Raw genomic sequence first — 19,540 nt, 5'->3', positions numbered from 1 at the left:
ACATCATCGATTTAGATTACCAAGCGTCGAACAACAAAGAAGTGAGAGTACGCTAATATTTATTGTTATATGCAGACCTTGCTCGTTCATCAAGATAAAGAACAAATTATATACAGGAGACATAGAGTTGGAGCGCAACACATGGCTTGAAAGAAGAGAAAGAGTGAGTGAAAAAATGCAAGTCGCTCTCAAGTACAAAAAAAAAAGGAAAAAGGAAAAAGATAAGCCAGTGCCAAAACCAATGCTTATGATAAGAAAAATGCTTGCAGAGATCACGAAACCGAAAATTCACTTTTTTAACACTCAGATCGAGAGACATCTGAAATCCATAACCATAAAAAAGAAACAATTCAGAGAAAGGAAAAAAAAAAAAGCAGATACCCAGTGCTTTGTCGGAGATGTTTACCAACCGAATTGTTCACAGTGGAGCTCAACTCCGGGACCGTCAGATCGTATGCATGCCGCGGTGGTGTTGCGGACTTGTGTCATGAGACCGTCAGGTCCGCAGCCCAAGACTAGGATACGGTTCTCTACCGGTGTCTCCTCAATCTCGGTTCGAATCAAAGCAGAGATATCTGGTTTGCCACTCTTGATGGAGTTCTCATAGGCGTTCAATGGTACTGATTCCGTTTCTTCTAAACTTAACTCCTCAGAGGATGCTGAGCCGGCAGATCGAATCGGCTGAGCTGTCACAGTAGGAATTGCTTTCTCGGCATCGGTCTCGGAAGATGCTGTGGTGGGCATTGATCCTAGGCGCATCTCCTCATCTGTCTTCTCTTCCGACGATCGAGTGACATAGACTTCAAGCCGCACACGTGGATCTTTTGCAAGAGTTTCGAGGTGAGACGCAACCCAAGTAAGGTGACCTGTTCATGTCTTTGTTAGCTCATTGTTTTCATCTCTTTAGGGCTAATCATGTTTACTCACTCCTATATTTGACCAACAAGACGAAGGTGATCTTCTTGTCCTGTTGCTCAGGAGACATATCCCTGAGCATGTTGAGCACCATGCCAAAGGTAAAAGTTGAACCGCTTCCACCTGCAACCAAAAAAACCCTCTCGTACTCAGAAGCATCAGGTAGGGTACCATAAGCTCCTTCAACTGAGGCCTTGACGGTTGCACCAGGGTTTTTGACGGCGTATCGGTGAAGGTCCTGAGTGAAACCATCATGGGAGTTGACAACAAACTCCATGGGATCCATAGCTGCAATCGTGAAAGGATGTGTCTCGCTTACTCGGACGGAGGGGATCCAAAGAAAGCAGTGTTGTCCAGATACGGCGCCCAGGGGAGCCTTCTTGAGGGTTACTCGAGTGCCACCGTTTGGCAGAGGTGTAAGGGTAGCGGTGTTGTTGGCGCTGTATACCAACAAGCGGGTTACGCGAATAAGACGGTCGAGCACCCAGATACCAGCGGTAGCAATCACAACAAAAACAATCCTCTTAGCAAACATTGGCTGGTGAAGACCGACCATGACGATGGCGAGGATCCAAAAGCTCATGTGGACATAGTAGAAGAGTTCGTACCACCATCGACGAATAACCGCTCCGGCGAATCCAACAATTACAAAAGACAAGCCGGCAATCTCGCCGTATATCACACTCTCTTCCCGAAGGATGGAGATCCTTCCCATGTTCTTGAAGTAAGTGGTGTAGCAAGAGGCGTGGATGATGACAAAGCTGACGCACATGTAGCCGGCGATTTGATGCAAGATGTTGAGACGCTCGTACGACCAGGCTGTGAGGAATGCCAGGGGAGTGTTCTTCAAAGCGAGAAAGATGAGAACGACTAAATTCGCAAGGGCCATCCTAATTTTCCCCCATCATAAGCTTGTTGCACCAAGAAAAGAAGACGGCGAGTCTTCTGAACGTTTTCCATGAGTATTCTTACCATGCTGCTCGCCCACCTATGATGGCAGTGAGCTGAATGCCGGGATTATTAATGTTTGTGAAGGTGAGGATGAGGTTGATGGCAACGTAAAGAGAAACTAGGACAGCATGTCCTCGAGAAGGCACTCCAGGTGCTGTGTGAAGAAGAACACTTCGCGGTTTCCTATATTCCTCCAATCTTTGTCTTAGCCTCTTTACTACGAAGTGAGTTGACAACATCGAGTTATGATGGATTATCTCTTACCGAGACAATACAGCCAACGCGGAGACCCCTTTCTTGCCAACGTTTGTCTTCTGGGCAAGTCGTCGTCCAAGGTGGAAGACGATGGGTATCGCAGCGAGCCCTCCTACAGCGCCGATGAATTCGTACATATGCTGGTGGTTGAAGTCTTCGCTCCGTGCCATTTTCAATGGTTATGTTGGTACAAATCGATTCGGTCAAAGAATAGAGTCGAAAGCAGGGTATTTGCTCCCCAAAGATAAGGATAATGTCTCTGCTATATAACCCCCTTAGGGTCGGCAGTGATTAAAGGCAAGGGTGTGATGAGATGGAGAAGAAAAGGACAAGAGATGAGGATGAGGATGAAAGAGGAATTATGATGACGAGCAAGATTGTATCTTGCTGTGAATAGGTGAGTGGTTGCAGATGCGAAGATTCGATAGAACACCCAGGGGGGAGGTCTATATGTCCTTTCTGGCAAACACCAAAAATCTCATCAGCAACAGCGACAAAAGGGACACACAACCATCTGGCCGCTTACCGTACAAACGTCTTATCTAGACTGACCTGCAGAATAGGGCTTTCCCGAGATTCCAGATTCTATTTTTACCCTCCGAAGTGGATTGCAAATCAGACCATGCGGCTGTTCCCTGATTACGAAAGGTTGTTCCCCCCCATGCACAACAAGAAGCACGTTCCTAGGGAGAGAGACAATGTGATGGAAAGGGGATAGAGATTGCGACTTGGCATGTAAGATCAACGTTTCAAACGGGAAGGTAATCTGTCATTCGTCCGCCGTCGACGTCGTTTCGACGATGAGTCCTATTGTCAAGGTGGTTCCTGCCTTGATAATGCCTGTTAGACATGTGTTACCCCGGCCCCGACGGCGCGGGCGAATAAGAGGTTTCCAAATTGATTACCTTGGTTTTTCCTTTCTTGTGCGGGCAAGTATAATATCTTTATTAATATCTAGCAACGATATTTCATAAAATCCTCAATCGGAGGGAAACCAGGAGGAGAGCATTGGGGAGTGAGGGCATAATTCTGCCTTTATGTTTCCTCGTCGATCAAGCAACCATTCTCCTCAACCTCTCCCCCCCCCCTGTGTTTGAGTTAAAGCCTTTACGATGCAGCCACCTTCTCCTTCGACGACAGGTTGGGAACCTCGGGGGGACAAATCCATGCACGTCGCGTGTGAAAAGGGCCCCAAACTGGGACTCCATCCGATGATCTTTTGCTTCGAATACTACCAAACATGAAGCCTTCCTTGGGTCCAGAGCCCCGGTAGCTCCAAGCAAGTTTGATGCCACTGCTGCAAACGGTGCCCTACCTCCACTTTTAGGATAAAATGATGGCATGGCGAATGTCGACATGGAAAATCCCTCTGCTCTTGTGGCCAGACATCCACGACGAACCGTCCAGCAACCCTCCCAGTCAAGTCTAATCTCCTCCGCCCTTACCAGTATAACGGCCTAGCAGGGCCACTTACAATGTCACTTACTGATAATCAAAAGATCTCAGTGATTCTTGACTCAGCATAGTGTCATCTTTGCAAGAAAGAGGCAAGAGCTTAGACAATACCTAATAGACCACATCGCCCAATACCCGTCCAACTTGTAAGACGACTAAAACTTGGGATAATACATGTAACATTCCTTGCGTACACCTTCCATTACATTTCTCTGTTGTTGTTCCATGAGTACCCGTCTCCATTAACAGTATCCCACAGTCACACAAATTAAAAATTAATATCGAAGCAGAGGGGATGCGGGGGAGATGTCGACTCAATCGTTTTTTATTGTACTGATTCGTTGAGTCGTCTATTGAAGGCCCGGGGAACGGGCCGACTGATACAAACTCACCAGAATACGGCCGTTCGGAAGGTTTTATGTAATGATCAGTTCATCCAAGCAAGATGGCAAAGTGGGCAGGGTAAGGAAGATGTTGAGACACTTGACGACAATCTTCACCCCCCTTTTGGTTAAGAGCCGTTATTAGCTCGCTCTGCATATCGCGAGGGTTTGTGACAAGGTTTACCCCGACGTAAAATGACAAGGGGAAAAAAAAAAGAAAAAGAAAAAGAAAAAGAAAAATAGTTGTAAGTAGACGCCGCATTAACTTGCTCATGTCTTATACCCAAAGAGGCAGGCCAGAAGCCCACATCTTGCTACCTTGCACAACTGATGGAAACAAGATATGCTGCCACAAGCTTTTCGCCTTGTACAAGTTTCAAAAAAACATCATGAGGGTGTGTTGTCAGTCATGACTCTATCATAAATTGGCTTCGGTGATCATCCGAGCCTCATTGGTCCCAGTCCCTCCGTCTGCCCGGGAAGAGGCTCCCGAGAGGCGTCATGATTCGAATTTAGCCTCGGGCCGGCACCTAATTTGACGGAAAAGCTTGGCGAGCAGCCATGTCGAAATCTGCCGTGCAAAGCTGGCGCTGGCTAATATGACGCCCATTTGACGCCTATAATAGCATCGCCGTGCCGGAGTCGTTGCTGGTATCCCATGTCGACTTTTTGCCATGTGTGCGGCGTCGGCTTAAACTAACGTGCCGATAAGTCACAAAACGGTCTCTTGACCGGGGCCATCGAACCTTGTGTCTCTTGTTGAGATTGTACTCCATGCATGTGTATGTACTACTGTATGTAGTACATCAGATAAGCAGCATGCCTAGTCGTGGTTGGGTAGGTATCCACAGCATACCGGGACGTAGTAGCGATGCGATAAAGATTTCAAATACCACGGCACTACGTGTGTAGTCCACAGAGGACCGTGTGTCATTCGTCGGATGAACTGAAGCTCGCCGTCGCCGGCCCATGCGTCCGCTTGGCGCTGACTGAGTGGGCATCCCGGCAGAATCAAAAGCAACGGGCCTGCCTCGACCCAGCCAAGCAAGAGGCCCGTCGGCAGTGGATGCAGATCTGACAGGAACAGGGCTAGTCCCGAGTCGTTGCACCCAAATATAGCCCAGATATAGGCTGTTCGGCAGCGACGAGAGCGCCTGGAGCGACGAATCGAGATTGTGTCTCACCGGCACGGACGGCCTGGTCTGCGCTGTGTTTGGTATTGCTAGTCGGGGCAACTCTCCCGCAGCCCTACCGACACGCCCGCGACGATGAGGCGTTTGCACCCGCTGGCAGGCGTATTGCATCGTATCTCCCAGCGGCTGGATCCAGCCCCCGAGCTGCATCAACACGTGCGAGCATCCCCGGCATGGTACCTATTCGCAAGCGCAGCAGGATATTCCGTCACTGGCGACACTCCCCCTAAGCTCATATACCAGCAGCCAAGACCAGCGGCTTTTTTTTTTTTTGTGACTGGGCGACATGCCGCGAGGCCAGCAGCGTGTATCGCTCTTCCAGACGTTTGCTGTCTCGGGGCATCGGCGCTTCTCCCCGCGTTTTCTTCCCCAGACGAGCTGCTCGATGATGTCGTCGGCCACCTTTTGGCCTTTTGGCGTACGGATAAAAGTGAATGTCCGAGTTGGTGGGCATCGAGCCAAGCCTCACGAGCGTTTGACAGGCGCGGCGCCTCGCCAATCAGGGCCTCGCCCACCGCAGTGGGTTGCATTGAATTCGGGCCTGTCGAGAAATGGGTGGGCAGGAAGAGGTTCGAGGTCCGGGGGGCTGTGCGGCGTAAGTGCAGGTGGTTTTTTGCAGCAGCACCACCAGAGCTGCCAGCCCACCACTAAGAATAAGTACGAGTACGGCGGCAATACACGTATACACGGAGAATTACTACGAAACTGGAATGAATCCATGGGGAGACGGGGGCATAGCCTCGGTACGTGGAATGGGGCCGGTTGCTGACTCTGACTGGGCTTACATATATCAAGCAGTCAGAGCCTCGAGCTCCATGCGTGACGAAATACCTACTTACCAGGTAGTATAACACAGTTCAGTTCTCCCCACTAAGAGTCAAAATTGCAAGTGCAAGGTAGTCCTACCAATGACAGACGATGCTCGCTTGCCTTTGTCCTGAACAGGCACTTGGGCGTTATCAACTGCGCTTACTGCATCCAGGCAATGCATCGAGCCAAAGGGTTGCATTGCTCCGGAACAGCAGTACCAGACGGGGATATTAGGTACTGAGTAGGTAGTAGGTACTATGCAGGTAGTAATCTTGGTGGTTCCAGCATAAGGTCCCTATCCAACGCATCTCGGACATCATTATATGCGCTCGTCTTGGCGATTGATGCCAGGCGGCCTCACTGCCACCCTCCTTGATTCCCATCAACGGGCTTCATGATGCGAATACCGACGGCCATGTCGTCAACTTCAGCACAAGCCCCCTTGGCCTAATGGCTAAGGCGCAAGACTTCTAATCTTGAGATTGCCGGTTCGAGTCCGGCAGGGGGCTTCTCTTCTTTTTTAGCCCACTATGTACTATTTCCGCAGCAACTCCTGTTTAGGAAATGGGTCATTTTCCTGCTGGGTTTCTTTTTTTTTGTTTCGTGAGGCGATTCAGCTGCTTTTCTGGGCTGAACAGGCGTGGTGGGTGTGTTTCATTCTTTCAACATCTTAATAAGCTGAACGAACACCTTCCTGTCTTTCCTGTTTTGCCCATATTTTAATTTCGTTTTGTATACAGGGGAAATAATTTTCCGTCGAGTTATCCATTCCAAAACCCGAATAAATGCCCTTTTTCTTACCTACCTGTCCATCAATACTACGTAGTACAGACGAAATATTGACACGCAGCTGTGAAGACTTAACTGGCCGTTTGTTTGTCTTTTTTTTTACTGTGCTCCGAACACATGGTTCAATGCACAAGGATCTATCCCCCTCTCTCCTTCTGCATGTAGGTATTGTATGTAACCACGCAGAATGCAAGGCGAGTGGGCATGAGGCAATGAAAGATAAACATGCTCGATTAGCATCAATTTATTTATTTCCCTTGTTGCATGCGGAAGGTGTTATTTATTTAATATTTTTTTTTCCCGCCTGGTGGAGTGCAGCTGCTCACTCGCATATGCACATATTATTCAGCTACCCTATAAATACAGTGAAGAGTCCTCTGATGCCATTTGTGCCGTGCATGATGATTGGCGAATTGTTTATATAATCATGGGAAGGATTTTATTTTCCAATACGTGTATAGTATTTTCCAATTGTATACCTATATCCACTCTTCGAATATGACCCCCCAAAATGTCATTGCTCACTGGGCTGGTGACCGGCCAACTCCGGAACTATTTTTAACTCTTCAGCCTCTTACGAACCTCCCGAGAAAGGAGAATGTCTCAACTTTACTAAACGCACATCTTGTAGTTTCCAATCTTCACCAACCTTGCCTAAACGGAGTCATCTCGTCTATCCCATCGTGTTTATACTCCTCCTGCAAATTCTCAGAACATTCTATCCGTCTAAGCCATGGATCTTTGCGTGGTTTCAACATTTGTGTTTTACAAAATCTTCGCATCGCCTCAAGCCAGTATACATCCTTTGCGTCGACGACGCATTCTTCGTACATTCTATAAGCGTCCTTCCACCTGCGTAGTCTCCTGTAGCACTCGGCCTTGTAAAATTTGATCTTGGGTTCGATATTCACCATTCCTTCTGCCACTGCGAGCATACTTGCTTCATTAGCTTCGTCTAACGCTTCTATCGTCCTAGGCGGATTTGCTCTTAAATATCGTCGGCAGGCTTTTAAATGTTTGTCGATGTGACCCTGAATCCATCTCATGTCGTCTTCATCGGGCTTGAATAAACGATTAAAAATCTCTGTGGCTGGGTCAGATGGCTCTGTAAGCGGCCAGCCCGATCTGTCTCCCATGCCTGACTGCTAACAATTAAAAAAACATGGAGATTTATTCTAGCTATTCCTTAGCTATCTTCTTGAATGTGGCTCTTTGAGGCGTGTTTGTAGGCTCTTGAAGTTCGTATACGTATTTCTAAATATACGCAATCTTTGGTGAATCATTGCGTTTGCTAACTTTTTTTACGGCTTCGCAGCTTGCAGCCACTCAGCTATATTTAAAATATTTAAATGACGAATAAATACAATGCTTGCTACAATAAGTTCGTCGTTGAAGCTTTGAGGAGATTAACTTCTCAAAGGAACGGTATCATGTTCAGATTACAGCCAGGGTATTGTTAGCAACAAGCGATTATGAACAAAGTGCAGGCAACATGGATCAAAGAAGAAGCGGATTGTACAATACTGGCAACACTGTTACCATGATATATTTTGAACTACTTCATTGTCTGTTTATTTCCATCTTGCCCCACAGCCGCTCTATTTAGACTTATGACTGCGACAGTTACGCTCGTAATAGTTCCCGTCAGGCGCAGGAATTCGCAAAGAGGTTTGCATCATTGTGAGGATATATTACTGCTTCGAATATCTGTGTGGGGTATGTTCTAGACAGTCTATCGCTATTTTCTGTGAGGCCACTGCCCCTAGACGAGGCCAATCTCTGCATGCCTGAACGCGTTGGCTATGAGTCTGCAGTATAATCAAGTGTAGCCACAGGAAAAGGTAAATGTAAACTGAAAGGCATCACGGCTATAACTGCGCAGATCGAAAGTTCCTTTTTGATACTTCTTTCTTTCCGAGACGTAGCATTCGCTGCGTTGGTCTATCTGCCTACTTTTAAACCCATCTGCACACATGAAAAAAACCACCTATGTACGCCACCAAAAAAGCCGAGTCTCATCATTCTTTCATACTCCGTTATTCGCTGTCGTCTCCGCGAGCCTCCGGTCACCCCCACCCCTCCGGTATCCGTTCTTCCAATTTCTAATCCTCAAAATACTCCAGTCAAAAACAGAGAAACATACGCTTAGCACATCTTGTACTCGCTGTGACCAGAGGCAACTCTGTTTGCATCCGTAGTCTGGAAGTTGTACTCGATCTCAATATCCAAGTCACGGCGGTTCTTGTTGTTGGGCTTAACGTCAAGTTTGCAGTGGATCTCCTCTCCATCTTGTGTGGTGAGGACGTCCTTGATGTAGAAAACGGTCTGTTTCCAGTGAGTGTACTTGGTGTGAGGGCCGGTAGAGAAGCGGATGGGCTTGTGGCAGGCGGTGAAGTCGATGTCGAACCAAGAAACGAGAGCGTGGACGAAGTCATCTCGCTTGGCAGTCAGAGTGAAGGGAGTGCTGAAGGCGAGGTCGGCGGTGGTGCAGGTGTAGAGATCGAGAGTCAGGACAGGGACGGGATCGGTAACGACCGCCTTGAGATCGACAGTATCGACCAAGGGTTCTGAAAGAGCGGTCTCCTTCAGGGGAGTGTAGTCAAAGCCGTACACGTTATCCCAGACTTTTGAAAGCTGTCAGTCTAGTAAAAAATAAAATATAGAGCAGGCAACAACTTACATCCAATCTTCTCCTCCTTGTAGTCGCCATCCTCAATACCGGCAAAGAAGATGGTGGCCTTGTCGGGGAAGATGAGACCATCCTTGACAAGGTACTTGTCACGGGCGTAAAGGACAGTGTCCAGCATGCTTTCGTACAGGAGGAAGTAGCCCATCCACTCGGAGATGATGATGTCGACTTGAGGGAAGGGCAGCTCGATCTCCTCCATCTTGCCCTGGATCAGAGTGATCTTGTCTGACAAGCCGTTGGTCTTGACGATCTCTCGGGCCTTGAAGATGATGGTGGACATGTCCACACCGATGACATGCTTAGCGCCAGCCTTGGCGGCAAACCTATGAAAGAGACCATGTAAATATTATGTATTTTTTTTTTTTCCTTTTGCTCTTTTCTCCTTGTCTGTCTATTCGTTTCGACTAGATGTCGCAAAGAAAAAAAAAAACTCGACGACGGAGGGTAATCGCGAGAGGAGAATATTCGGAAGCACATACATAGAAAGGATCGCGGTACCGCATCCAACGTCGAGAACAACCTTGTCCTTAAAAATGTGCTTGTTCTGGACAATGGCGTTCATGTACGACCTCGTGCGCACCTCATCTTTCTGTAGTTTCGCCAAAACGTCAGTTTATGCACTTCTTTTTTTTCCTCTTTTCATTTTCCTCAAAGTCCTGCGCAGCCAGATGCAACCAACAATAGCGCCGCCGCATCTAATTTCGCGGCACGAGGCTGAAGGAGGGGCAGCAAATGCATGAAAGAGGAGGGGGAGATGTGCTCACCAGCATTTCCTCGTGGATGCCTGCGAATTGCAAACAAGAGTCAAGGTTAGATAACGTGTTCTCATACAAAGATTCATTTTTTTCTCGTTATTCGTACCATGATGATCGTAACTAGACGCAAGCATAATAAGTCAGCGTCGCCGTCTTCAAACCGTCCGTAATAGTCGCCCTCAGAAGTCTCCCACGAAACTTTTTTTTTTGTAGGAACCACTCTCAGCTGATAGAAAAAAACGTACCTCTTAAAGTAATGCTGCTCGCTGTGCTCCATGGTCTTGAGCTTCTGCTCAGCAAGCTCGACTTCCATGTTTTCGCCGGACATTTTCAAATTAGCAATGGGGAAAAGAAAAAGAAAAGAAACGAGGCTCGTCTATTCAACAAAGAGATCTATGATTGTCCTTTCGAGGCGGCACAACAGATGCAGAGAAAAATTCGTTTGTAAGGGGGAAAAAAAGACAAGACGCCTCTTTCTCTGTCTGGTTTATGCTTTTTGGCCTGCGGCTGGAAAGACTTGAATCGGCGGCGGCAAACAGAGACAAGAAAGGCAGGCTTGGTTGGGCAGAAAATTAAATTATCCTTGTCACCGCCTTTGGCAGGGTCCCCGCTATCCACTTTTGGACGACCGAGTTTGCTAGTCTGGCGGTCGGTGGCTGATGGTACAAAAAAAAGGGAAAAAAAAAAAAAAAAAAAAAAAAAAAAATTGCGATAGAGGCGTTGATAGAGGTGCCGATAGAGCTAGCAGAGACTTTGATAATTGCTGAGTTTGACATGTGCTCAATAGTATATCATTTTAAGACACAAATAGTATATCATTCAAAGACACAGGATATAGAAGATTGAACAGAGTTGAACACACAAGTATTCTTTTTATGCATGGTGGCTAGCATTCGGTACTGGTACTGGTAAATTGACAAACATCTTCATTGTATTATTTATATACCTGAATTTCCTTACGCATCAAATCCGAGTACCTTGGTTTCCTCAAAAGTCTTTATATCTCCCTAATCGACCTCATCTAGCCTTTGCTTCTTTTATGTCTTTTTTCTTTCCTCCTGCATCAAGCACCCGTACCTCCCAAGGTAGTACCCAACGCCAAAACGCCAATACATGCACCTTTGACAGCCGTGGCTCTCAACAAAAATGACCAAAACCACTCCTCATTCAACTGTCCTCCCCCCCATCCCATAAAAACTTAGACAAGCAGCACGCTGTTGATGCATCCCTCGTTCTCAGGGTTGTTTGTGACCTGAGCGTATCGGCCCCAGACAACCTTTCCTCCAGCAGTAACCAGACCCAACTCGCTAACATTGACCTCGAGAATGGTACCTTTGGTCAAAACACCTAGCTGAGTGTACAGAGGGTTCTGCGGGTTCTTCTTGACACTGATGATGGGCAGCTGGACCGTGACGCCGAGCTCAGGGTGTGTGACGTTGGCCTTCTTGTAACGCAGACCCATGGGTCGGATAAAGCGCTCGTACTTGGGGTTTCGTCTGGTGAAGTCGGGTCCAACAAATGTAGGCTTAGTAATGACTCGCTTCCACGCCCTCTTGTGCGTCTTCTTGCCCGTCTTGACGACCTTGAACATCTCCTCCTCGCTGATACCTCGCACCTTGGGCAGCGGCACGCTAAACTTGGCGGCCTTCTCCGCACGCTTGTTCTTGATGGCGCTGCTGAGGGCCTTTGCCGTGGAAGGGTTCGATCGGTCGAGCAGGTACGAGGGCAGAGGCTGGGTAGGCTCCTTCTCATCCGCGGTCTTGACGTTGCGCTCCTCGTGGGCCTTGATGGCCTTCTTCATCTGGATCTTCTCATTGTGGCGCTTCTTCTGGTACAGCTTGGCCTTCAGACCGCGGAGGTTCTGGGCGTCTTGCGAAGCCTTGTGGCCTTCACGGGCAATGCGCTTTCGGGTTCGCTCTTCGTGGTCGAGACGGCGGCCGTGCAGCTTGCGCCATCTCTCCATATACTCGTTCTGAGGCTGCAGGGAGTTAGAATCATCGTCTTGATTGCCATTCTACAATTCCTTCTTCTCTCAATAACATACCATGTTGGCAGTGTTGTTGTCCTGTCCTGGACTTTGCTTCTATGCAGTAGTGGAGACTGAGAGCCAGGTACGGTGGAAAATTCCCAGCCTCGAAAAAAATATGTCGGCGCCAAGATTTTATCGGACCCCGGCGCCACACTAATCCGGCCCGGCCGCAGAAAGTCGCAGGGCGCAAAGCTTCATGTCCATGGTGCGATTGAAAACACCATACCAGGGAAGGTCATAAAAGCTGCAAAGAGGGAAGAAAATAGCACCAACCAGCAGCTCAAATCAAGGGCGCACAATCCAAACCATGAGCAGAGCACTGCTTCGCTCCGTGCTGGAGCTCAGGGCCCCGAGCTCTCGTCTCGCCCCTCTATTCGCACAGCCAATCCATCGTCACATACTGCCTCGAAGCTTCAACACCACTGCGCCAATCGTCGAGCCCGTTGCGCAGCCGCATGTCAACAACGCACCAAATCCTACCGAGGACCAAGTCCGTCCTTTGGCCTTCAAGAAGAGCCACCCCACCGAGCCTCCTAAGCCAATTGACGACTCCGTGAAGACTCTTCTGCCCCTCCTCGCTGCTCAGCCAGGCCACTACATCACCGTCCATATCCACGGCTTTCCTTACCTTGTCCAAGAGGGCGACCAGATTCGCTTGCCATTTAAGATGCCCGGCGTTGTTCCCGGAGATGTGCTGCGCTTGAACCGTGCCAGTGTCATTGGTAGCAGAGATTACACTATGAAGGGTGCACCCCACGTCGACGAGAGGGCGTTTGAGTGCCGTGCTACGGTCTTGGGTACAGAGTCGGAGCCACTGAGAATCAAGGTCAAGACGAAGAGGAGGCAGAGGAGAAAGCGTCAGGCCAAGAGCAAACATCGATATACCATCCTGCGGATCTCAGAGCTGAATATTAAGAATGTGGAAGAGTTTGAGGAGGCTTCATGATGAAGATTGCTGATATGGGTCTCAGAAGAGGAAAAATTAATGAGAATGGGGTTAAAAAAAAGGCAAGAGGAAAAAGACTGACGTGGAAAATTTGATAAACGATGTCACGACGTTGTAAGGCAAATATGTATCATCTAGCGTTCAGCATATATGGATATTGCTGGCTGTACAATAACAAGAGGGCGTGAAGATAAGAGGGAAGGAAACAAAAGGTTACAACACAAATTAAACACCAATTAAGACCAAGTACTAGACGTTTCAAGCCAAAACAGTCATGATATGTGACATTCCCCACCATATCGCAAAGCAGCGTCTCCATCACAAAGTACTCTATACAGGAAAACCCATCTGTCATCCAATCCCGTCCAATTCATAACAAAAAGCCCGCTCTAGTTCAAAGTAGCGTGTATGTACACCAAAGAAAGACAAAAGAGTTGAAAAAAAGAAAAGCTATATGTAAAACTCCTCAACACCAAGCTGGTGATGCCATCATGAACGTCGTAATAGAAAATGTGTTCCTTTTTAATTTCGCCAAGACCTTTCCTTTCCCCTTATCATAAGTTTTTTCCCTCTCAAATTAAGAACGACCAAAAGGTCATAGACTTTGTTGTCCTTGTTCGTAGCTGTTCGTATTCTTTTCATTGGCGCTTTTATCCAGGTTATTACTATTAATGAGGCCTATTCCCCACGGCCTTTCTTAGACTGCTCCAGTATGCCTGTGGCCAGACGCTTGCACCCTCTGACTCTGTAGGCATGCGTTCTCGGCATCTCGAGACAACACTCTGGATGATTCTTCCTAGTAGCTCTTCGTCGATGGGAAGAGCTTTGTCGCTAACCTCTGCAGGATATAGGAATGGATCAGTCTCGTGGAGGAGTTCTTCGCAAGTTGGGCGCATATGTTGGTCTCGGTTTAGGCAACGCTTCAGAGTCCTGATAAGTGAAGGGGGGACGGGTGCGCCGCCCATGCCACGAGAGGGAAACTCGATGTGATGATCCCAGTTAATGATGGCCTGGCATCTCGCCATCTGGTTCGCAATATGGCCAAAGGGTGGTAAACCGTAGACCATCTGGTAGAGAATGCAGCCCAGGGACCACACATCGCTGGGCTTTCCGAGCTTCATGAGCTTAGGGCGACCAGGGAAACGACCGCCTCGTGGGTTGTTGGAGTCCAGCAGCGACTCGGGAGACATATAGTTGGGTGTGCCTATCTGTGTTTCGCGATGGACATTGACTGTCTCGTCGGTCTGAATAGCATTGGCAATGCCGAAATCGATAAGCTTAAGTCTGCCCTTGACAAGGACGAAGTTGGCAGGCTTCAGGTCTGAGTGAACAATGTCATATTGATGAACAGCGTGCAGGCACTCCAGCATCTCTTTCCAGTAGAAACGCACGAATACAGGGTCGAATCTGGAAGCTTCAGGGTTCTGGCGACTTGCTAAAAGAGCGTTCAGGTCTCGCTCTCCCATTTCCATAACCTACAATCATTGCCAACGGGTTAGTGGATCCAGATATGTGTCACAGCATAACAATTACAGAAAATGATTACTCACCAAACTGAGCACCTGCTTCTCCATGTTCATCTCGTAGGCGAAGAGGTTGATAACCCGATCAACTCCTTCGAGTCTCCCGAGGAGATCAATTTCGCCCTTGTACCCCTTGATAGTCATTTCATCGGCATTTTCCAAGGCCACACGCTTCAGAGCAAACATTTGCCCGTTCTCTGCAGTTACTCGATACACCTTGGCGCTGCCGCCACGGCCGAGGCAGTCTAGTCTTGTGTAAGTTTTTCCATTTACTCGTAGCACGTTTCTCCGCTGTTTGGTTGAAGTAGATGCTGCTGCTGCTGCACCAGTAGTTGAAGTAGCCGCCTCCATGACAGACATCTTAGGGGGAGGGGGAGGGGCAGGCCGTTGGGGAGTATTGTTTGCGACTGGCGCCAGTGGTTTCCGTTCTGGCGAAGCTGGCCTAGCGAAGATATGATCGGTGCTCAGCGGTCGTGCTGGAGCCTTGTCCATCGCATCGTCAAAGGAAGATTTCGGGCGCTTGTAAGCGGAGCGGACTTCGTTTTCCTTCTCGCTTGCCGAGGGTATATTCGCGGGTATATCATGATACAGCACTGATTTCTTGTAAGGTATTTCCTCCTCTTCTGCCTCCTCTCTTTCTCTCTCTAGTGGTGCATATCGCTGCGGCTCTGCTTCAGGGTCAGTCCCACGCGGTGAGGGTCGTCCAGATCCGGGACGGGATTCCATGCTAGAGTAATGTCTCCTGTGAAGCGCTCTAGCTGAAGCACTTGCACTAACAGGGCTTCCAGAGTTGAAATCCCGGATACCATCCGGGTAGTAAGGAACTTCTGGCACATCATCCATCGGGTGGTCTTGATCTTGGTCTTGCTCCTGGTGAGGATTGTACTGGTCCATTTCTCCTTCACCCTCAACGTCCTCATCGCTCTGCCGCCGCCTTCCACGTCGTGCGGGGCCGCTCAGAAACGTTCCGGGGATTTTGCCGGCACGCTTGATACGCATCGAGCTCTGCGGGTTGCCATTATCATCTAGCCGTCCTTTCGCTGAGGCATGTCGTGAGACACTACTATAGGCTGTCGGTGCCGCCGTGTTACGTGCGACAGTCTCGGGAATCTCGTAGTGCTCGTAATCATCCACCTCTATAGCAGACCTATCAGCAGCAGAGCGATCAAATGATCGACCTGATGATATCCCGGCTGAACCCAGTTTACTACGATTGCCAGAAGAGTTTGTAGAAATTCTCACGATGCGATTCCCGTTCGCAGGTGTGTTGATGTCCGCTGGCGGCTCTGACTTCTCTTCGGCAGATTTATCCCTACTCGCTGGCCGACTAGTTTGCTGGTGTCGCTGTGTTGATCGAGAGAAGGAGCTGGACCGTCGTTTTGAAGGCTGGATCTGGCTCAGGGATTGTGGCGTGTTGCTAAGCCTTACTACTCTTTTTCTTTGTACCGGGCTCGTGCCATGCTCTCTAGCAGGACTCGAGGTCCTCGATGTTTTGCCTTCGGGAGCTTGCCCACTGAGAGAGGCTCGATGTCTCCCACGCTCAGACATGGATGATATTGACGCATTCAATTGGCTGGTCCGTCTTCGAGTCCGTGGTGGTGAAGGTGGATTCTCCATAGGCTGGGCGGCAGACTCAGGCCGGCCATCATTCAGAAGCGCTTTGGTGAGAGCGCTCAGCTTCATAGGCACAGGAATCTCATCTTCAGAGCTGTCGTCGTCGTACTGGTTGGCGTTGGTTCGGGATTGCATCGCTTGAGCCTGCTGGCTCTCGCTCCTAGCCAAAGATGATCGTAGAGGAGGCTGGCGTAGAGCCTGTTGCCGCTGCGAGACCCTCCGCACAGGGCCGGCGGCCATTGGGGTCGGCGATGCAGCCGTCGCCATGTTATGGGTATATTGGTGCTGGCGGTCAAGCGGAGATACAAAAAGAAAAAAAAAAAAAAGTAATCGGCGAGCAATTCACAGTGGGCTGTTGGCAAATTAAAATAAAAATACTTTATGCGTGCCGCTTCCTCATGGTCCGGAGGACAAAAGCAATCAAGAAACTACAGGCTCTGTTGCGTAGGGGTGCATGTTCAAGGATGAAGAGAGCGGAGAGAGCTAACTGGAGCCAAAAGATTATTTTTGCCTGGGTGATGTTTGCGAAACAAAGCTGGCCAATCAGAGCCTGCCCGGTTGCTGTGGGCAACGTGCGCTTCCAGGCACGGCGCCGGCGATGGCACCAGCGCTAGTCTGCAAGGGTGGCTTTTAGGTGCGACAAGTTAAAAGGGCACTGGTTCATGGCGATGCAGGGCCCGGTTTTGCAACAATGAAAATGAATTTATTGGGCGGTGGTGATGAAGCTGCAAGACGGGATTCTGGCCTGTCTGTCTAGATTATGTGTGCGGTTGTGGCGATACCGCATGTGACGTGGAGCTAACATGTACCGGTACGCGCTATCCAATCTTGAACCACCGCATTTGGTTCTCGAGCCTAAATGGCAGCTTAGCATGAGCTGCTCATGCTACCATGACTGCTATAGGTAGTATTAGTATCTGTTAGCATCTGATGCAGAAGAATACTAAACTCGCCAGCAGACACTAACGGATATCAACAACACGCAATCAGAGAGTCTCGTATTTTTGCATCTTGGCTGGAGAATTTCCAGGCCGAATCGAGGGAGATTCACATTCTTGTACTTGCCTGTATAAGCCTTTATAGTATACCCATGTGTACGTACCTATACTTTGAGATCCTCTCCCGCTCCGAGCGCCTCCGAGTACCCGCACCCAAATTGGCCGCCCCAAACGCCGCGTTCAATGTGAATTTCCCTACAAACCTCCAGGTCTCAGCAGCATCTCCCCGTATGCTGGATTCAACCTCCACTAATTATACCGTGGCCTTTTTTTGATCCACGTCCCCTCCTTCTTGGCGCACTCTGCGCACCCTTTTCATTTTTTTTTCTCTATAACCTTTTTATAATTTCTTTACTATTTCTTTCTTCTTTCTTTTAGATATTGTTTCAATCCGTCAATGCTGGCGTCATGGCGGCTCTACGAGGCGGGAGACCAAGCTCTCGCGCCATCTCCATGATCTTGCTGCTCGTGGCATTCTTTGCGGGAGTCAGCCTTGCTTCTGTCGGTGACCAGCTGGAGGACTTCAAACGATGTCTTGACGTGTGTCTACATTCTCTTGATTGATTTTCCTGCGCAATTACCTAGAGGCTTTACTAACCAGTCTCTGAATAACAGGTCTGCAAGGTCGAAAACTGCGGCCCTGGCAAAACTGAAACCCCAATTCGTAACTCTCCCCCCCACTGTCGAGCTCGATATTCACCCAACAACGAAAATTGAAAAACCGAAACGAAAAGTCAAATCACCAGCTAACAATCGACCAATAGCCCTCTCCCGCCGCCTCCTCCTCTGGGACTGTCCCGCCGAATGCGACTACACCTGCCAACACATCATCACCGCCTCCCGCGTCGCCTCCGGCCTCAACGTCGTCCAGTTCCACGGCAAATGGCCCTTCTACCGCTTCCTCGGCGTGCAGGAGCCCTTCTCCGTGCTCTTCTCCATCGGCAATTTCTGGGCGCACTGGCAAGGGCTTAAGAAGATCCGCGACCAAATCCCAGCCCACTACTCCCTCCGCCCCTACTACGAGGTCTTCTCCTATTTTGGCCTCGCCGCCTGGATCTTCAGCTCCATCTTCCATACCCGTGACTTTGCTGCCACCGAGCAGCTCGACTACTTCGCCGCCGGCGCCAGCGTCCTGTACGGGACGTACTACACCGTCGTGCGCATCTTCCGGCTCGACCGCAAGACGCCGCGCCGGCGCTCGGTGCTGCGGGTGTGGACGCTGCTCTGCGTTGTGCTGTATGCCTGCCACATCGGATACCTAAAACTCTTCAGCTGGGACTATACTTACAACATGGCCGCCAACGTCGTCGTCGGCATCATCCACAACGCCCTCTGGAGCTGGTTCAGTTTCCACCGCTACCGCAAGCTGGGCCGCACGTGGGCCATGTGGCCCAGCATCGCAGTGGCATGGGTCATGTTCTCCATGAGCATGGAATTGTTTGATTTCCCGCCCTGGCTGGGCTGCATCGATGCTCACAGCTTGTGGCACCTAATGACGATTGGGCCGACTGTCCTATGGTATAAGTAAGTTTGGGCTACATAGCCCGTGCATGAGACGGTGACTCGACTTGTGCACTCTTTTTTCATGAATTACAAAATATATTGCTAACAAAACTTGCCTAATAGTTTCCTGGTCAAGGATGCAAATGATGATATTGCCGGAAGCGAGAGGTTAAAAGCGTAAAAGGCATGCCAAAAAAAGAGATGGGGGCCAATAATTTTGAAACTAATAGGGTAAAACATAAGGGGATAGTACATACACAAGATTTTCAGAGGCGTTAGATTTCAAAGAATCATCATTGAATTGTAATAACTTTTGGTTGAATTTGCTTGAGAATTAAAATAGCAATATACCCTATAGATTGCAACAGCCAGCGGGTATTATAGCAATCATGCGCCACAGACCATCGTCTTTCCTCAGTGGTATCTTCCCTCCCAGAGCCGAAATCCAGTGCGTTTCTGTTCCCGTCGCACATTTGTTATTCTCGTATACCGAGCCATGTATAAATAAAATCAATAAATCAAAGATTGAATAACTGATGATGATATCCCTCTGAATCGCACCGCTCGCCTGGATCCTAGCCTCCCAAAAAAAACAAAAAAAAAAAAAAAAAAAAAAAAAAAAAAACTCCACAAATCCATTACCCATTACGGACTTCGTCTTTTTGTATTTTCCCGGTCCACGGGTCTGCTTCTGATCGAATTTATCAAGACCATAAAGATTGATATCTTATA

The 19,540-nt window shown here is 48.8% G+C and overlaps 6 protein-coding genes and 1 non-coding gene across 8 annotated transcripts; 3 read left to right on the top strand and 4 right to left on the bottom strand.

Moving 5' to 3' along the window:
- Nucleotides 1–25: 25 nt before the first annotated feature.
- TrAFT101_007280 (uncharacterized protein) lies at nt 26–2,954 on the bottom strand. Of its 2 annotated transcripts, XM_024901072.2 has the most exons (5): nt 2,648–2,954; nt 2,131–2,567; nt 1,888–2,049; nt 928–1,805; nt 26–866 (listed from the first exon to the last, which is right to left on the bottom strand). In XM_024901072.2, exons 2-5 carry the CDS (start codon nt 2,289–2,291, stop codon nt 403–405), a joined length of 1,665 nt encoding a protein of 554 aa, XP_024756530.2. In that variant the 5' UTR covers nt 2,292–2,567; nt 2,648–2,954; the 3' UTR covers nt 26–402. The 2 variants fall into 2 exon arrangements, with proteins under 2 accessions (XP_024756530.2, XP_065984117.1); XM_066128003.1 differs by having other exon boundaries at nt 928–2,049; nt 2,131–2,576.
- Nucleotides 2,955–6,398: 3,444 nt separating this feature from the next.
- TrAFT101_007279 lies at nt 6,399–6,471 on the top strand. The gene has a single exon. It is a non-coding gene; the product is annotated as a tRNA-Arg (tRNA).
- Nucleotides 6,472–8,613: 2,142 nt separating this feature from the next.
- On the bottom strand, nt 8,614–10,745 carry RMT1_1 (type I protein arginine N-methyltransferase Rmt1). Its single transcript, XM_066128002.1, has 6 exons — nt 10,441–10,745; nt 10,302–10,315; nt 10,205–10,224; nt 9,920–10,029; nt 9,432–9,763; nt 8,614–9,375 (listed from the first exon to the last, which is right to left on the bottom strand). The coding sequence occupies exons 1-6, from the start codon at nt 10,521–10,523 to the stop codon at nt 8,897–8,899; spliced, it is 1,038 nt and encodes a 345-aa protein (XP_065984116.1). The 5' UTR covers nt 10,524–10,745; the 3' UTR covers nt 8,614–8,896.
- Nucleotides 10,746–11,098: 353 nt separating this feature from the next.
- NSA2 (Ribosome biogenesis protein) lies at nt 11,099–12,317 on the bottom strand. Its single transcript, XM_024908826.2, has 2 exons — nt 12,240–12,317; nt 11,099–12,173 (listed from the first exon to the last, which is right to left on the bottom strand). The coding sequence occupies exons 1-2, from the start codon at nt 12,240–12,242 to the stop codon at nt 11,394–11,396; spliced, it is 783 nt and encodes a 260-aa protein (XP_024756535.1). The 5' UTR covers nt 12,243–12,317; the 3' UTR covers nt 11,099–11,393.
- A 140-nt stretch (nt 12,318–12,457) lies between these two features.
- On the top strand, nt 12,458–13,465 carry TrAFT101_007276 (mitochondrial 54S ribosomal protein bL21m). Its single transcript, XM_024908827.2, has one exon. It carries the CDS (start codon nt 12,532–12,534, stop codon nt 13,168–13,170), a length of 639 nt encoding a protein of 212 aa, XP_024756536.2. The 5' UTR covers nt 12,458–12,531; the 3' UTR covers nt 13,171–13,465.
- TrAFT101_007275 (uncharacterized protein) lies at nt 13,332–17,004 on the bottom strand. The gene is made up of 2 exons (XM_024910235.2): nt 14,721–17,004; nt 13,332–14,645 (listed from the first exon to the last, which is right to left on the bottom strand). The coding sequence occupies exons 1-2, from the start codon at nt 16,572–16,574 to the stop codon at nt 13,839–13,841; spliced, it is 2,661 nt and encodes an 886-aa protein (XP_024756538.2). The 5' UTR covers nt 16,575–17,004; the 3' UTR covers nt 13,332–13,838.
- Nucleotides 17,005–17,681: 677 nt separating this feature from the next.
- On the top strand, nt 17,682–19,392 carry TrAFT101_007274 (uncharacterized protein). The gene is made up of 4 exons (XM_024908828.2): nt 17,682–17,845; nt 17,921–17,969; nt 18,070–18,829; nt 18,932–19,392. Exons 1-4 carry the CDS (start codon nt 17,714–17,716, stop codon nt 18,987–18,989), a joined length of 999 nt encoding a protein of 332 aa, XP_024756539.2. The 5' UTR covers nt 17,682–17,713; the 3' UTR covers nt 18,990–19,392.
- The last annotated feature ends 148 nt before the right edge of the window (nt 19,393–19,540 follow it).

This window comes from Trichoderma asperellum, chromosome 4, assembly GCF_020647865.1.
Source record: "Trichoderma asperellum chromosome 4, complete sequence".
Classification (NCBI taxonomy): domain Eukaryota; kingdom Fungi; phylum Ascomycota; class Sordariomycetes; order Hypocreales; family Hypocreaceae; genus Trichoderma; species Trichoderma asperellum.
This window is presented reverse-complemented; position numbering and strand designations above follow the sequence as displayed.

Bases quoted from the DNA above. Each gene is read 5' to 3' on its own strand.
- TrAFT101_007280 (XM_024901072.2), bottom strand. From the start codon at position 2,291: ATGGCACGGAGCGAAGACTTCAACCACCAGCATATGTACGAATTCATC. The intron at 2,050-2,130 runs GTAAGAGATAAT...GGAGGAATATAG, and splicing joins GCGTTGGCTGTATTGTCTCG to GAAACCGCGAAGTGTTCTTC. The intron at 1,806-1,887 runs GTAAGAATACTC...GGGGAAAATTAG, and splicing joins ATAGGTGGGCGAGCAGCATG to GATGGCCCTTGCGAATTTAG.
- RMT1_1 (XM_066128002.1), bottom strand. From the start codon at position 10,523: ATGTCCGGCGAAAACATGGAAGTCGAGCTTGCTGAGCAGAAGCTCAAG. The intron at 10,030-10,204 runs GTGAGCACATCT...GCGAAACTACAG, and splicing joins GCATCCACGAGGAAATGCTG to AAAGATGAGGTGCGCACGAG. The intron at 9,376-9,431 runs GTAAGTTGTTGC...AGCTTTCAAAAG, and splicing joins CAAGGAGGAGAAGATTGGAT to TCTGGGATAACGTGTACGGC.
- TrAFT101_007275 (XM_024910235.2), bottom strand. From the start codon at position 16,574: ATGGCGACGGCTGCATCGCCGACCCCAATGGCCGCCGGCCCTGTGCGG. The intron at 14,646-14,720 runs GTGAGTAATCAT...CAATGATTGTAG, and splicing joins AGAAGCAGGTGCTCAGTTTG to GTTATGGAAATGGGAGAGCG.
- TrAFT101_007276 (XM_024908827.2), top strand. From the start codon at position 12,532: ATGAGCAGAGCACTGCTTCGCTCCGTGCTGGAGCTCAGGGCCCCGAGC.
- TrAFT101_007274 (XM_024908828.2), top strand. From the start codon at position 17,714: ATGGCGGCTCTACGAGGCGGGAGACCAAGCTCTCGCGCCATCTCCATG. The intron at 17,970-18,069 runs GTAACTCTCCCC...ATCGACCAATAG, and splicing joins CAAAACTGAAACCCCAATTC to CCCTCTCCCGCCGCCTCCTC. The intron at 18,830-18,931 runs GTAAGTTTGGGC...CTTGCCTAATAG, and splicing joins CCGACTGTCCTATGGTATAA to TTTCCTGGTCAAGGATGCAA.